Here is a 17,562-nt window from a genome sequence, read left to right on the forward strand (position 1 = left end):
ACAAATAAATGTTCATAGAAACTTTCACAGTACTCAAAAACTAGAAACATTGCAAATGTTCATTAACAGGAGAATGGACAAACGGTGGTATAGTCATGCAACTGAATACTAAACACCATTTTTTAAATAAAAGAACTACATATAACAACATGGATGAATCTCCAAAACAACATGTTGTATAAAAGTTGCCAAAAGCTAAATAGTAGATACTGTATGGCTCCCTTTGTGTGAAGTACAAGCACAACTTACAGGAAAGTTCAAAATCAATTTATACAGGCAGAAATCAGAATGGTGGTTGCATCTGGTGAAGTGAAGCAGAAGACTTACTGGAAAAAGGCATGAGGAAACTTTCTAGGTGATAAAAATGTTTTAGTTGATCTGATAATTACAGGTATACAAATATGTACATGAGTATACATATCTGTCAAAATTCAAGTGTGTACTTCAGATTTAAAGATTTACTAGCATTGAAATTAAAAATAATAGGGAAAAATTATATATACTACCTTCCATTTAAATTAGAAGTTAACATTGTTCCTCAAAAATTAAACAGAATTGGGCCAGGCGCAGTGGCTCACACCTGTAATCCCAGAACTTTGGGAGGCCGAGGCGGGTGGATCATGAGGTCAGGAGTTTGATACCAGTCTGGCCAACATAGTGAAACCCTGTTTCTACTAAAAATACAAAAAATTAGCCAGGCATGGTGGTGGGCACCTGTAATACCAGCTACTCGGGAAGCTGAGGCAAGAGAATCACTTGAACCTGGAAGGCAGAGGTGGCAGTAGGAAAAAAAAAAAAAAAAAACCCTTAGCTCATCAATTTAATCAGTGGAGTGGTGGGGCAAAAGCCAGATTACAATAGACAAACAGACTCGGAGGTGAGGACACCAAGCCAAGCAAGATAAACTATTATTTCAAAAAGCTAATCAATGAAAGTCATTCACTATCACAGTAGAAATAGTGAGATTTGGTAACTACTTATCAAAGACTGTAAGAGTGGTTTCATGTAGACTTTAGGGTGAATTAGGTAACAAATAAATTACCTTGTAACTCTACAATTCTGTATACACAGGAACCAAAATTAACAAAAGGAAAAGATTAATGAAGTGAAGAGCATGTACAGCATCTACAAAATCACGTCTGAGAACCAAATATATACACAGTAATTAGTCTGTAGAATAAATTATTATATACAGTATAGGAAATGACATATTTCTAGAATATCTACAAAATTCCTAGTTTCTACAACGTTTAAATTCTTTAAGAATTACTTACATATAAAGACTCTAAGGAAAACAACCCAAATGCCCATCAACAGACAAACAAAATGTGATATATACATACGCTAGAATATTATTCAGCCTTAAAAAGGAATGAAATTCTGACACATGCTACAACATGAATGAACCTTGAAAATGCTGAGTGGAATAAGCCAGACAGATAGGGCAAATATTGTATGATTCACCTTACATGAAAAACCTAGAATAGTCAAATTCATAGATACATAAAATAGAATGGAGATTACCAGGATCTAGGGAGGCAAGGGGATGTGGAGATTTACTGTTTAATGGGTACAGTGTTTCTGTTTGGAATGATGAAACACTTCTAGAAATGGACAGTGGTGATGGCTGCACAACTTTGTAAACGTACTTAATGCCACTGACTTACACACTTAAAAATGGTAAATTTTACGTATATTTTACAATAATAAATTATTCCATTAAACAATTACTCTAAAACCAGATATCAAGCTGAGATCATGTTTCTTACATAGTGAGTATGTTGTCTCAGGTTGTGGACAAAACTCATCCTCAGCTATGGCCACCCCAAAATGGGTAAAGTTTTCCATGAAGACTCCTTTAAGGAAGGAAATAGACTCAAGCAGTAAATCAGTTCACTCACCTCGATGACGGGTAAGATCTTCAGCTGAAAGCCAGAAGAAAGTCACCTAAGGTCACATCATGGGGCAAAAGGAAGAGGACTTCAGTAGCCTCACGTAGGATATTATTTTCTCAGAACCATCAAGTAATTCTGATCAACAATTTCATTGTCTGTTCTTGAAAAAGTCCTGATATATTTGGACAAAAATACCAAATAGAAATCTGTTTATCCCTTCCACAGTTGGCAGTCATCACCCTCAAAACTAAAGAGTCGAACTAGGATATGGACCTCTCAAGCTGAGGAGGAAAGGGTGAGGGAGAGGGACAACATCCATTCTCAGTCAAAATGCCTCCAATTGCTACTTGTTCAAATAACGTCTCAGCTTGCTAATCCAACTTCTGTGTGAATTCTTTATGCATTTACCAACTTCCTGCCTTCTATTTCCAAGTATTATACTACTTGACCAGAGCAGTGGTTCTCAAGTGGGAACAATTTTGCCCCAGAAGGAATAACTGGCAACATCTGGAGACACTTTTGGTTGTTACAATTAAGTGCTACCGTCATCTACCAGGTAGAAGCCAGGGATGTTGTTAACCATCCTACAATATACAGGACAACTCCAACAAAGATTTATCTTGCTCAAAATATCATTCATGCCAAAGCTGAAAAAACCTGAACTAGAGGTTTTAAAAAAAAGTCTAAGGATTTCACAGTAAAATGTGACAGCTTTTTATTCAAAGTACTACTTTTTTAATTTGTTAAAGTCCCATTAATCCTTAAGGATGATATTTCTCCTGTTTTCTTAATACTTCCCTATATTGGGCTGGATGCAGTGGCTCATGCCTGTAATCCCAGTACTTTGGGGGGCCAAAGGAGGTGGATCACTTGAGGTCAGGAGTTCAAGACCAGCCTGGCCAACATGGTGAAACCCCCATCTATACCAAAAACAAAAAAATTAGCCAAGGATGGTGGTTCATGCCTATAATCCCAGCTACTTGGGAGGCTGAGACAGCAGAATCACTTGAACCCAGGAGGTGGAGGTTGCAGTGAGCCGAGATCGCACCACTGCACTCCAGCCTGGGTGACACAGCAAACCTCCGCCTCAAAAACAAACAAACCAACATTGTATGAGGCTTAAAAGCCACTGAAAAATTTACATAACCCAGGTGCAATAGCTCATGCCTGTAATTCCAGTACTTCAGGAGGCCGAAGATGGAGTATCACTTGAAGACAGGAGTTCAAAACCAGCCTGGGCAACAGAGCCAAACCCCCGTTTCTACAAAAAAAATTTAAAAATTAGCCAGGCATGGTGGCATGAACCTATAGACCCAGCTACTGGGGAAGACCATTTGAACCCAGGAGTTTCAGGTTGCAGTGAGGTATAATCACACCACTGCACTCTAGCTTGAGTGACAGAGCGAGACCCTCTCTCTCAAAATAATAATAATGTATGATTCCATTTATTTGGCATTCCAAGAAAGGCAAAACTAGGAAGAAAGACACAGATTAATGGCTGCCAGCAATTGGGAATGGAAGAAGTGGTTTACTACAAAGTAAAGGTGACTTTTGGGGGAGTAATTAAACTTTTATAACTTGATTATGGTGCTAGTAGTGGTTACATGACTAGTTTCATTTGTCGAAACCCAGAATTTGTACTAAAAAAAAGGGAATTTTACTCTACGAAAATTATACGTTGATACCATTCAAAGACTGGCCAAAACAAAACTACAATAGCTAAATAAATAACTAAAACTAAAATATTATCAGGCAAAGTAGACTTCAAACAAGGAATATTATCAGAAATTGAAGAGGAATATTACATAATGACAAATGGGTCAATTTACCAAGAAATCAGACAATCCCAAATGTATTGCATCCAACAACATATCTTCAAAATACACAAATCAAAAATTGATAGAACTGAAAGTAGAAACAAATCCACAATTACATTTGCACACTTCAACACTTCTGTCACCCTTCCAATGAGTAACTACACATCAGTAAGAATATGAATATCTGTAATTTTAAGTATATACAGAACACTATCAACCAACTTGACCTAATTGACATTTACAGAATGCTACCTCCAATAAGAGCAGAATACACATTCTTTCTAAGTGCACATGGGACATTCACCAACACAGGCCACATTGTGGGCCATAAAACAAACCATATAATGTTCTCTACCCACAATAGAATTAAACTAGAAACCAACAAAGCAAAAAGATATCTGGAACTTCACAGAGTGGTTTTGCCCGAAGCAGAAAATTAGTACACACTTACATAATAATCAAACCCCATTTAAATAATTTCTAGGTCAAACCAACCTCCTAATATCTAATAACTCTATTAAATAAAAGCTAGATGTGACAGAACATTTAGACTATTACTTCTTTTCCCAACACTCATTTTGACATCATATAGAATAGATAAAAGAATCAACAAGAGAGAGAAATCTGGCCGGGCACGGTGGCTCACGCCTGTAATCCCAACACTTCTGGGAGGCCAAGGTTGGTGGATCACCTGAGGTCAGGAGTTCGAGACCAGCCTGGCAAACACAGTGAAACCTCATCTCTACGAAAACACAAAAGTTAGCCAGGTGTGGTGGCGTGCACCTGTAATCCCACCTACTTGGGAGGCTGAGGCAGGAGAATTGCTTGAGCCCCAGAGGCAAAGGTTGCAGTGAGCCGAGATTGTGCTACTGCACTCCAGCCTGGGCGACAGTGAGACTCTGCCTCCAAAAAAACAGAGACAGAGAGAAATCTGTGCAAATATACACATACAATGAAATTGCATACAGACCTTTCTTCTGCCGGGGTTTTTGAGACTCAGTAGATACAGGAAATACAGTTCTCTGAAATGAAATAAGTAGTCTATATTGAAGCACCACAATATAAACTTGCTAACTTAAAGAAGCATCTAAATAACAAGAATAATCAGTAGCTCACCAATTATGCAACTAATCCATTAAATCCATATTCTGATAGAGTTATTTTAAATACGGTTTAAAAAACAAATGTCAAGTCATACTTTTGCTATCCAAACTATTAATAATGTATAATGCATATTTATAATATTTACAACATGCATTTTTAATGTATAATTATAGCATATAGTAAAATGTGCATAAGAAATATACTAAGTTCTTAAACACCTCATATTAGTATTATACTTGATGCCATACTTCTCAGCAGCCAAACCAAAAAAGTGACCACTGTTTGATAAAAGGAAGCTTATGAGATCATCTACACAGAAACTGTCTAGCACTCAATTCTAAAAGGGAGATCGTTATTTTACACTATAATCTCGTAGAAAACCATCAAATGAATTTTTCTTTTATCAACTTCCTATGATATACCACAATATAAGCAAAAATAATGGCTCAAATTTTTCCAGATGTAATGAGAAACACCAATCCTTAGTTTCGGGATACTCAACAAATCCTTACCAGGTTAAATGAAAATAAATACATACTTAGACACATCATAACGAACTGCACCAGAAACAAGAAGAAGCTCTTAAAAGCAGCCAAACAAGAAAATATATCACCAGATTACCAACAAAGAAAGGACAGTTATTTGGGAGGCTGAGGCGAGAGGATCACTTGAGGTCAGGAGTTCAAGACCAGCCTGGCCAACATGGTGAAACCCCATCTCTACTAAATAAACAAAAATTAGCTCGGCGTGGTGGCACGTGCCTATAGTCCCAGCTACTTGGGAGGCTGAGGCAGGATAATGGCTTGAACTTGGGAAGCAGAGGTTGCAATGAGCCGAGATCATACAATCGCCCCCCCAGCCTGGGTGACAGAGCAAGGCTCTGTCTCAAAAAAAAAAAAAAAAAAGAAAGAAAAAAGGCCAGACGCTGTGCCTCGCACCTGTAATTGCAGCACTTTGGGAGGCCAAGGCGGGTGGATCACCTGAGGTCAGGAGTTCAACACCAGCCTGGCCAACATGGTGAAACGCCATCTCTACTAAAAATACAAAAATTAGCTGGGTGTGGTGGCAGGCACCTGTAATCCCAGCTACTTGGGAGGCTGAGGCAGGAAAATCGCTTGAACCCAGGAGGCAGAGGTTGCAGTGGGCCAAGATCACGCCACTGCACTCTAGCTTGGGCGATAAGAACAAAACTCCATTTCAAAAAAAAAAAAAAGAAGAAAACAAAAAAGACAGACAGCTGGCTCTTCAACAATTAAAAATGGAAGACAATATCACAATAAGACATCATAAGAATAATTACTCCAGTGTCAGGTACTACGTAAAATGAATGTTAATTTAGACCAGAGGTCAGCAAACTATGGCCCACAGGTCAAATCCATCCTGTTTATTTGGTCTACAAGCTAAGAATGATTTTTACATTTTTAAATGTTAAAAAAAATTCAAAAAATAATATTAACACATGAAAATTCTGAGTCAAATTTCAGTGTCTACAAACAAAATTTTGTTGGAACATACCCACACTCATGTTTATATAATGTCTATGGTTGCTTTTGTCCTACAACAGCATTGTTGAGTAGTTGTCACAGAGACTCTATGGCCACAAAGCCCACAATATTTACTATCTGGCCCTTTACCAAAAAAGTTTGCCAACACCTGATCTAGATTCTCTCACCCATCAAAACTAATTTTCAACAATAAAGGCAAATTTTTAAAACTTTCAGAATTTGAGAGTTTTTAGATTCTCACCAAATAAACTTTTAATGAAAATATATTAGGAAAAAGAAAAATAATCCCAGAACGAAGGAGTAGAATGAGCAAACGAATTGGTAAAATAAGCAAGTATTCTAAAAATCTACTGACTGAATAAAACAAACAAAAAGCATAATTTGTGGTGTTTAATTAAAATACATTAGGAACTACAAAACTAAACAACAATGGCATACATTCGCAGATGGCAATAGATGGTAGTAAAGCATTTGATTGTCCCTGTATTAGCAACATTTAGGCCTCGACTTACAGTAAACATGTATTTTTTAATTTCTTTGGTACTCACTAAAGGAAGGCAAAGTATAACTTCCAAGGAATGAAATAAGAGGAGCAGAAAGGGAGGGGGAACAGATGGAAATTCAGTTTTTTAAAAAAAAAACAAGAAAGGAGGTAGAAAAAAAATGAAATTCTCTAGTTTAAGACAGATCAGCCAGGTGTGGTGGCTCACACCTATAATCCCAGCACTTTGGGATGCTGAGGCAGGAGGATCACATGAGCCTACAAATTTGAGACCAGCCTGGGCAAAATAGCGAGACCCTGCCTCTATAAAAAAAAAACTTTAGAAATCAGCCAGGCATAGTGGCACGTGCCCTTAGTCCTAGCTACTCAGGAGGCTGAGATGGGAGGATCTCTTAAGCCCAGAAGGCCAAGTTGCAGCAAGCCATGATCGCACCACTGCACTCCAGCCTGAGGAAGAGGCTCAAACCAAACAAACAGCCAGGTGTGGTGGCTCAAACCTCTAATCCCAGCACTTCGGCAGGCTGAGGCAGGCCGATTGCTTGAGTTCAGGAGTTTAAGACCAGCCTGGGCAACACGGTGAAACCCTGCCTCTACAAAATATACAAAAATTAGCCAAGTGTGGCCTGCGCCTGTGGTCCCAGCTACTTGGGAGGCTGAGGTGGAAGGATCACTTGAGCCCAGGAGGCAGAGGTTGCAGTGAGCCAAGATCACGCCACTGCACTCCAGCCTGGGTGACAGAACAAGACTCTGTCTCAAAAAAAAAAAAAAAAAAAAAAATTGCAATGTAAATTATCACATTAAGACATAATTTCTTTTTTTTTTTTTTTTTTTTTTTTTTTTTTTTTTTTTGAGACGGAGTCTTGCTCTGTCGCCCAGGCTGGAGTGCAGTGGCGCAATCTCGGCTCACTGCAAGCTCCGCCTCCCGGGTTCACGCCATTCTCCTGCCTCAGCCTCTCCGAGTAGCTGGGACTACAGGCGCCCGCCACCACGCCCGGCTAATTTTTTGTATTTTTAGTAGAGACGGGGTTTCACCGTGGTCTCGATCTCCTGACCTCGTGATCCGCCCGCCTCGGCCTCCCAAAGTGCTGGGATTACAAGCGTGAGCCACCGCGCCCGGCCAAGACATAATTTCATATCCACCATAATGACTGGTGGTAGAAGCATAATTGTTACAACCACCATATAGTTTCCTAGAAGTAATAAAGTTACTCCATTACCTAGCAATCTATTTCTAGGTATACCTTAGAGAAACTCTTAGATACTGCATCAGAAGACCTACATAATAATGCTCAGGAATAGGACTAAAGTGAGGCATGTGAAGAACCTAGGGTACAAACCTTAAGAAGGTACTTACTCTTACTCCATAAAATGTGAACCCTAAGCACCTCACTTACCTTTCCTTAGTCCTGGCCCTATTTATAGCAGCTTTTTTTGGTTTTTTTTTTTTTTTTTTTTGAGACGAAGTCTTGCTCTGCCAAGCTAAGGTGCAGTAGCGCAATCTCGGCTCACTGCAACCCCCCTCCTGGGTTCAAGTGATTCTCCTGCCTCAGCCTCCCGAGTAGCAGGGACTATAGGTGCGCACCACCGCATCCAGCTAATTTTTGTATTTTTAGTACAGACGGGGTTTCACCATGTTGGCCAGGATGGTCTCTATCTCTTGACCTCGTGATCCACAGCCTCAGCCTCCCAAAGTGCTGGGATTACAGGTGTGAGCCACTGCACCCAGCAGCAGCATTGTTTTTAATAACTAAAAACCAGAAATAATCCCGATCTCCATCTAGTGGAATGGATAAGTTAATTGACATACTTTACTACAATAGGATACTATACAGTGTTGAAATAATGAATAAACTGAAGGTTAATAAACAAATTTTAAAAACTAATATATTGTTTAAGGATATATATATAAAATATGGTAAAACTATAAAAAAATACAAAATATTAACATAAAATTGAAGAAACACTACATCTGATTTGGAGGAAGGAAAATGCAGTAGGAGAGAGGCATTTAGGAGGTTTCAAAGTTATTAATAACCCATTTCCTAACCTGTGCAGTAGGAACACAAGTTTCCATTATATTATCATTTAAAGCATACATACAACATTTTAACCACTCTTTTACAGGTAGGATATATTTCACAACAACAAAAATTAATCCTCAAAATAGAATACTTATGTGAGGCAGGCCGATTGCTTGAGATCAGGAGTTTAAGACCAGCCTGGGCAATATGGCGAAACCCCGCCTCTACAAAATATACAAAAATTAGCCAAGTGTGGCCTGCGCCTGTGGTCCCAGCTACTTGGAAGACTGAGGTGGAAGGATCACTTGAGCCCAGGAGGGGCTCATTTGGTTAATGATCTTGATTTAAAAACACACAAAAATTTACAGAGACATTTCTCCAAAGAGATATGGGTGGAAAATAAACATATAAAAAATCTTCAATGTCATTATTCATGAAGAAAATACAAATTAAAACCACCATACACCATCACTACTCATCCACTACAACGGCTAAATAAAAACAAACTGACAAACCAAGTGTTGACAGAGATGTGGAAAAATCACAACCCTCATGCATTGCTCATGGAAATGTTAACTCGTATATAGCCTGCAGAAAAGTTAGGCAGATTTGTTTCTGTTTTTTTTTAAACAAATACTTAAACAATACAACCCAGCAATTCCATTGACACAAGGAACCTTTTGGAGTGATGGACATGTTTTAAAAGTACCCTCTGATGACAGCTGTGCAACTACATAAGTTTACTAAAACTGATCAAACTATGTACTTAAATTGAGTAAATTTTATGGTATGTGTACTATACCTCAACAAAACTGTTTTTTAAATTTTAAAGAACTCAATTTTTTTAAATCTAACTAGAATTTCTTAACTTTGGGGAATATGTTAGTAAAGAATGTTAAAGACTCAAAAAGCACCTTCAAAGGTCAGCAACCCTTCTTTCTGCACAAAGCAGAATTATTTTTTTGATGAGTCTTGAAAGACTTTCTAGAACATTCTGAGATGGAAAGGATTATATTAGCCCACTCAATCTCATTCATAGGATTTATATAGAACACATTATTTTATTGTTATTTCTTCATTTTTATATAGTTTTATGATCATTTATTCATCCAACAAATATTCATGGAGCACCTGATACATAGGCACTATATCTGAGGCAGATCAACTAGTGTACTAATTTCTGTTTTCTGCTCTTATCAGTTTAATCCTTTAATTTACAAGATGACAGATATTTATCCAAATACATCAAATAATGAGAATCAGGGCATTATAAAAAAAATTTATAGGCCAGGTGCAGTGGCTCGCCTGTAATCCCAGCACTTTGGGAGGCTGAGGCGGGCGGATCACGAGGTCAGGAGATCAAGACCATCCTGGCTAATATGGTGAAACCCTGTCTCTACTGAAAATACAAAAAATTAGCGGGGCGTGGTGGCGGGCGCCTGTAGTCCCAGCTACTCAGGAGGATGAGGCAGGAGAATGGCGTGAACCCGAGAGGCGGAGGTTGCAGTGAGCCAAGATCGCACCACTGCACTCCAGCCTGGGCGACAGAGCGAGACTCCATCTCAAAATAAATAAATAAATAAATAATAATAAAAAAATAAGATTTATAAGCACAAATCAAGAAAGCCAGAGCTAGTTGCTCATTCATTTTTTGTTTTTGTTTTTTTCAGACAAGGTCTCACTCTGCCCCTGCTGGAGTCCAGTGGCACGATCTCGGCTCACTGGAGCCTCAACTTCCCCAAGGCTCAGACGATCCTCCCCAGTAGCTGGGACTACAGGCGCATGCCACCACGTCTGGCTAATTTTTGTGTTTTTTGTAGAAATGGGGCTCCAACATGTTGCCCAGTTTGGTCTCAAACCTCTGGACTCAAGTTATCCTCTCTCCTCAATTTCCACAAGTCCTGGCATTACAGGCATGACCCACCAAGTACAGCCTGTTTGTTCATTTTTTAAGAATTCTAAACTATACTGAAAATACAAATATCTGTCCTCAGTTTTCCTTCTAAGGAACTGGTAGCAACCCGTAAGTAATTTTGGTAGCATATTAGAATTTCTGTGTCCCACACTGGGCTAGTTTTACTCAGTTTTGATGGGGTGTCTTCTGGCCTCAAGGCCTTGACTGTAGCCTTCCTAGATTTTTACCTATACATTTCTTCAAAAATTCTCTGTGAGTTTTGAGTCTTTTCCTTTTCTCTCATCCATATCCATATATCCTTATCTACAGATCTATATGTTTTCCTTTGTGTTATGAAATAAAGATCACATAATATATACCCCACTTCACATCTACCTTTTATTTAAATGTACACCATGGAAGTCCCTCCAAGGCAATTAGTCGTAATTTTTTTTTTTCTGAGTTTAGGAGCAGAGGTTTAATAGGCAGAAGAAAGAAAGGAGAACAAACTTCTCTAGTAAGACAGAAGGGCTTCTGAGAGGAAAAGCAATTAGTTGTAACATTCTTTTTAATGACTGCATAATATTCCACAGTATGGAAATATCTAAAGTCATCAATTACCCTATTAATGGGCATTTAATTTGCTTCCAGCGTTTTGCCACTACGGATAGTACTACCACGAATGCCCTAGTACTACACGCTCATGTTTAACATTTTTTTCTATGGGACACAGGTCTAGGAGTAGGATTACTGGGTTCTTTTAATTGTATTAAAAAATAAGGCTGAGGGTGATGGCTCACGCCTGTAATCCCAACACTTTGGGAGACTGAGGCAGGCAGATCACGAGGTCAGGAGTTCAAGACCAGCCTGGCCAACATGGTGAAACTCCGTCTCCACAAAAATACAAAAATTAGCCAGGCATGGTGGTGAGGGCCTGTAACCCCAGCTACTCGGGAGGCTGAGGCAGAAAAATCGCTTGAACCCAGGAGGTGGAGGTTCCACTGAGCTGAGATCACACCACTGCACTCCAGACAGGGCAACAGAGTGAGACTCTATCTCAAGACAAAAAAAAAAAAGATAAAATACCACTTCCAAAAAAGACAGAAATTCAAATTTCCATGCATTAGTAACTGGAAAAGATGAAAATTACTATAAACATAACACTACTAGCAATAAATTTGATAACAATGAAAACAGTTAACTTCAGGCTTAATGGTTAGTCAAATCAAAGCAAAAGCTATTCTCTTTAAAACAGTATTAGACATTCAAATGTACAGGACAATTCTGCCGTCACCGACTCAAGTTCATATTCTATTACACAAACACCTGTGATGAGCACTAGAGGATAAGCTGTATTTGTAGCAATGTTATGTTACCCGTTATCTTTTACACTTTAAGATTACGTAGAAGTATTTTTTCTTATGTCTTTAATATTTAAAACCCAGTAACATTAACCATGCTATTTATTTTATTTTATTTTTTTTTTTTTGTGATGGAGTTTCGCTCTTGATGCCCAGGCTGCAGTGAAATGGCACGATCTCGGCTCACTGCAACCACTGCCTCCTGGGTTCAAGCGATTCTCCTGCCTCTGCCTCCCTAGTAGCTGGGATTACAGGCGCCCACGACCACGTCCAGCTAATTTTTCGTATTTTTTTAGTACAGACGGGATTTCACTACGTTGGCCAGACTGGTCTCGAACTCCTGACCTCAGGCGATCCACCCACCTCAGCCTCCCAAGGTGCTAGGATTACAGGCGTGAGCCACTACACCTGGCCTATTATTTTAAAATCTGTTTTTCTTTCTTTTTTTTTTTTGAGATGGAGTCTGTCTCTGTCGCCCAGGCTGGAGTGCAATGGCACGATCTTGGCTCACTGCAACCTCCGCCTCCAGGGTTCAAGCGATTCTCCTGCCTCAGCCTTCCAGGTACCTGGGATTACAGGTGAGCGCCATGATGCCCCGCTAATTTTTGTACTTTTAGTAGAGACAGGGTTTCACCATGTTGGCCAGGATGGTCTCAAACTCCTGACCTCAAGTGATCCACCCGCCTCGGCCTCCCAAAGTGCTGGGATTACAGGTGTGATGCACGGCGTCTGGCCTAGCTATTTTAAATTTCTTAGCTTAATAAAAATATTTCGGCCGGGCGTGGTGGCAGGCGCCTGTATTCTCAGCTAATCCGGAGGCTGAGGCAGGAGAATTGCTGGAACCTGGAAGGCGGAGGTTGCACTGAGTCGAGATCGCGCCATTGCACTCCAGCCCGGGCCGACAACAGCGACACTCCGTCTCAAAAAAAAAAAAAAAGTTTGTCTTCAGAGTTTTCTAATTAGACTAGAATGATATGACTACTCTGCAAATGAGAGTAGAAAACAAACAAAAGGCCCTCTAACAATAACACTAGCCTTGCTACATAGCCAAAACTAAGTTGTAAAACAGCCAAAGGCTGCTCTTGTACTGTTTTCCAGGGCGTTTTTCGAAAGACAATAAATTCCGAATACCTAAAATCATTCTAACAAATGGACAGAAGAGGCTTCCAAACCCAACACTAAAGCAAGGTAAACAAGGCTTCACACTTGGCACTTTACCGAAATTAGATCCAATTATGGATATATGCCTCAAAAAACAGCGACTAGGTCATCCTGAATTCATCGGGTTTCTCTATATTAGCAATTCTGTGGAGTTAACGCCCAACTCAGCCTTCAGCTGAATTCCAAAACCGTACTTTCCTAAACTTAATCACCACAGAAAAAACATAGTCCTGCTCCACTGGCAGAAGGCAGTGACGCTGCAAGCTTCCAGGCTGTCGTCATGTTAAATTCCCAGTTCACGGGATTAACAGAAACTGTCTACACAAGCGCTAGTTATTACCTTCCAAACCCCCGAGAGAGAAAAAGATGGGACTAAGGTAAGAGCCATTACTGGTGAAAAGTCTCCCTTCTCCGTCCAGCGCACCCCAAGAGGGACTACAGTCCTAGAACAGGACTTGTGCTGCTAAGTATCCAGACTTGCCCCAGGCGACCAGGTGCCGGGACAGTAGAAAGAGGACCGTGTCGCCCCACCCACCCTGAGCCGCTCGGCACCCAGCTCCGCCTCTCTCCATAAACCGCTGCATGGGACAGAAGCCACCCGCCAGCCTGCCTTGCCCTGCGGCCGGGCAACAAAAGAGAATCTCGGCGCTCACCGTAGCGACTTTCTCCTCAGCCATTTTGGCTCAGCCCACCGCTGCACGGCCGGAAGTCGGCTGCTTCCCAGACGACTAGGCAAGCGGAAGTCGTAGGGCTGTGGAGGACTGTGAGGAGCCGGCGGAGGAAGTAAATCGCCGAGTGACCTAAGGAATCGGCGGGGAGGATTAGGGTCTGCTGCACAGAAGGCTTACATCTGAAAGAGTCAGGGAGGGAATGCGCAGCCACTCGCTGCCTTTATCCGGAGAAGCCCCTAACACCCCTCGCCGTGGTCTGTACATGGTCTGTACCTCCGGCCGCGCTGGCTGGATAGGCCAGTCACTTGGGATAGCAGCCTAGTTCTCCCGCCACCTTGCCCTGCCCTAACTCTGATCTGCATTTAATTCAGTCCTCCTTCCGGGACCCTCCTGCGTAGAATTTCATTCTCGCCTTAGGTACAAAACTCCCCGTTTCTTGGCTATCACTATCGAGCTGAGGTACTCACCTCATCAGCTTCCCACTCTTGTTTACTCCAGAGTTTGCAAACACGCTCCCGGTGGGCTGCATTTGAACCGCAGTCTTTTGATTGGAAGTATTTAAAAGTTAGGAGATTTCACAAGAAATCGGCCATGGGATAAACAGACGACAGTCGGCCTTTTCTGCAAGGCAGTGAAATAGATCTGAATAGGGGCTGCGACTGTAGATAAACATTTCTTCGCCTTTTTACCACAGTCTTCCCTTCCTAACATACTTAAGGCGTTATCCATTACCTGTCTGGCCCCCGGTGCGGTGAATTAAATGTTTAGTGTTTCTAAACTGGGAAAACGTGTGGGCTTTGGAATCAAACGTGAGTTCTGGATTTGACTACTGCATGACCTAAGCCCGTCGTTTCTTTGAGCCTCATTTATTAAAGTGCCAGGAGCTGTGTGATGAACAAAACGGAGGATCCCTGCACCTGAGCACTGACGTTAGCCCCAATTCATACTTTTAAGTCTCGCCCTTGTAATTTAGACATAAAATCTGCCTCTCCCAATTCATTAACTGGGAAAGCATTTAAGACAAATATCTCCAGGCCTCTAAGAGAAGGAGAACCCCACTGACAGAGTTACATAGAAGAAACAAGTACGGTAATCTATCCAAATACAAGGGGAAAGGACAGCAATAGAATAACAGCTCTTCTAAGTATTTCAGTAACACTCTGTCTTTTAATCTTTATAACAATCCCATGATACTGTTGGTCTCCCACTTTTTTCAGATAAATACTCTGCCTTTCACTTATTAGAAAAAAAAATTTTCCAGCTTGGCCAGCATGGTGAAACCCCGTCTCTACTGAAAATACAAAAATTAGTCGGGCATGGTGGTGCCCGCCTGTAATCGCAGCTACTCGGGAGGCTGAGTCAGGAGAATCACTTGAACCCAAGCGGCAGAGGTTGCAGTGAGCCGAGATCGCACTTCCGCGCTCCAGCCTGGGCGATAGAGGAAGACTCCGTCTAAAAAACAAAAACTTGCTGGGCTCGGTGGCTCACACCTGTAATCCCAGGACTTTGTGAGGCCGAGGTGGGCAGATCACCTGAGGTCAGGAGTTCGAGACCAGCCTGGCCAACATAGTGTAACCCTGTGTCTACTAAAAATACAAAAAATTATCCGGGCGTGGTGGCTGGCTCCTGTAATCCCAGCTACTCAGGAGGCTGAGGCAGGAGAATTGCTTGAACCCAAGAGGTGGAGGTTGCAGTGAGCCGAGATCATGCCATTGCACTCCAGCCTGGGCAACAAGAGCAAAACTCTGTCTCAAAAAAATTTTTTTTCAGAGACAGGGGTCTCACTATGATGTCCAGACTGGAGTTGAACTCCTAGGATCAAGTAATCCTCCTGCAGCAGGAAAATAGGGTCTGGAGGTAGGGAACATAAGGCCAATTCACACTTCAGCTATAACAGGTAATATTCTGTCCATAGGGCATAGGCCATAAATGCCTTTGTAACTTTACTTCATCTTCTCCATTTACATAAGGCATACCGGAAGGAATCATGGAATCCTCTGGGGGCATTTAAACTCCCCAAAATTCTGTAACGGACCCATTGAAGTTCTAAGCTCAGGCCCGCTGCCACACTGGAGTGTACTTTCACGTTCAGTAAATTCCTTTGTCCCTTCCTTGCTTTGTGCATTTTGTCCAATTCTTTTTTCAAGACACCAACAACCTGGACGCACTCCACCTTTAACACTTCCACCTCATCCTCTCAAGTAGTTAGGATTACAGGCACCAGGCACCATGCCTGGTGCTAAATTCTCCACTTTTCAGAGATTAATTAAACACCTGGCCTAAGTGAGCCGAGATTGTGCCACTGCACTCCAGCCTGGGAGACAGAGCAAGACTGTCTCAAAAAAAAGATATAAAGATGAAAAATTATTCATTTCTAATCCACAGTGCTTAGTTTTTTTGTTTTTGGGACAGGATCTCACTCTGTTGCCCAGGTGAAAGTGCAGTGGGACAATCATGGCTCATTGCAGCCTCCACCTCCCAGGCTCAAGTGATCCTCCCACCTCAGCCTCCCAAGTAGCTGGGACTACAGCTTCATGCCACCACGCCCAGCTAATTTTTGTATCTTTTGTAGAAATGGGATTTCATCATGTTACCTAGGCTGGTCTCAAGCTCCTGAGCTCAAGCAATCCAGCCACCTTGGCCTCCCAAAGTGTGGAATTACAGGCATGAGCCACCCTGCCCAACCCACAGCGCTTAGTTTCATGCAGTTTTTCAGTATTCCAGTCCTCTTCATGGGTGGGGTTACTATGCAACACTGGCAGTCTAACTAGGAAGAAATCATTCCCAAGGATCAAAAAAAAAAAAAAAGAGGAATTGAAGCTAATATATTCTGCCCTATGCTTTTTATCTTCTACCCTATTTTTTCTTTTAACACGTATTCTTTTTGCCACTTTCAAAAGACTGATTCTCAATCTGACATGTCACTCCCTGTTCTCTTCAGTTACCCTTTAGTTCTACTGATTTGGGGAATCCCCAACACTCCTCTGCAGAGAATATACAACATCTAGAACAAAATTTTCCAAAGGCCTCTTCACTAAAGTGTAAGAAACTACTTTCGTCTTTTCCTTCAAAGATGCAACAATTTATTTCAGGGACTAAATGTCCAAGGTCTCTTTAACCACCGGATCAAAAAACATTCTAGAGAAACTCCTCTGTTATTTCCACAAAATAATAAATAGAAAGTAGAAGCCATTACGTCTCCTTTTTCAGAGCAAAGAACTACAGACTCAGGCCTAGTCCATTTACATGACTGTCTAGGGGTGCCTACTGCAGTCAGGGGGGCCGGGTGGCAGCTTGGTCAGCGGTGAATAGCGAATGGACTGCAGCATTCTCCTTATAAAGGATTTACCCCTCAATTCCAAACTTTTCCTCAAGGGATTAACAGAAGAGCCAGTAGATGGTGAAACTTAAGTGCGGAATGGATTACAAAGGCTAACTGGTATCTGTAGATGGCTATATGAACATGTAACTTGCAAATACAGAAGAATACATAGTTAAAGTGTTGTCTAGACATCTGGATGAAGTTTTCATTTTATTTTATTTTATCTTATTTTTAGACAGAGTCTCACTCTATCACCCAGGCTGGAGTGCAGTGGTGCGATCTCAGCTCACTGCAACCTCCAGGTTCAAG

General features: G+C 41.2%; 1 protein-coding gene across 6 annotated transcripts in view; it reads right to left on the reverse strand.

Annotated features, from left to right (window-relative positions):
* The window catches only part of BBS4 (Bardet-Biedl syndrome 4), a 52,734-nt gene extending 38,728 nt beyond the window's left edge, over nucleotides 1–14,006 (reverse strand). For 3 of the 6 annotated variants that reach the window (XM_063638797.1, XM_055277879.2, XM_055277877.2), the window contains exons 1-2: nucleotides 13,914–14,006; nucleotides 4,683–4,734 (exon numbers count right to left, since the gene is read on the reverse strand). In XM_063638797.1, the coding sequence (XP_063494867.1) occupies nucleotides 4,683–4,734; nucleotides 13,914–13,937 (76 nt within the window). In that variant the 5' untranslated portion in view covers nucleotides 13,938–14,006. Of the gene's footprint in view, nucleotides 1–1,901; nucleotides 1,948–4,682; nucleotides 4,736–13,913 lie in introns of those variants that run through there. The other 3 variants (XM_063638801.1, XM_063638799.1, XM_063638800.1) reach the window with 3 other exon arrangements.
* Nucleotides 14,007–17,562: the final 3,556 nt, after the last annotated feature.

Source organism: Symphalangus syndactylus, chromosome 5, assembly GCF_028878055.3.
Source record: "Symphalangus syndactylus isolate Jambi chromosome 5, NHGRI_mSymSyn1-v2.1_pri, whole genome shotgun sequence".
Taxonomy (NCBI): domain Eukaryota; kingdom Metazoa; phylum Chordata; class Mammalia; order Primates; family Hylobatidae; genus Symphalangus; species Symphalangus syndactylus.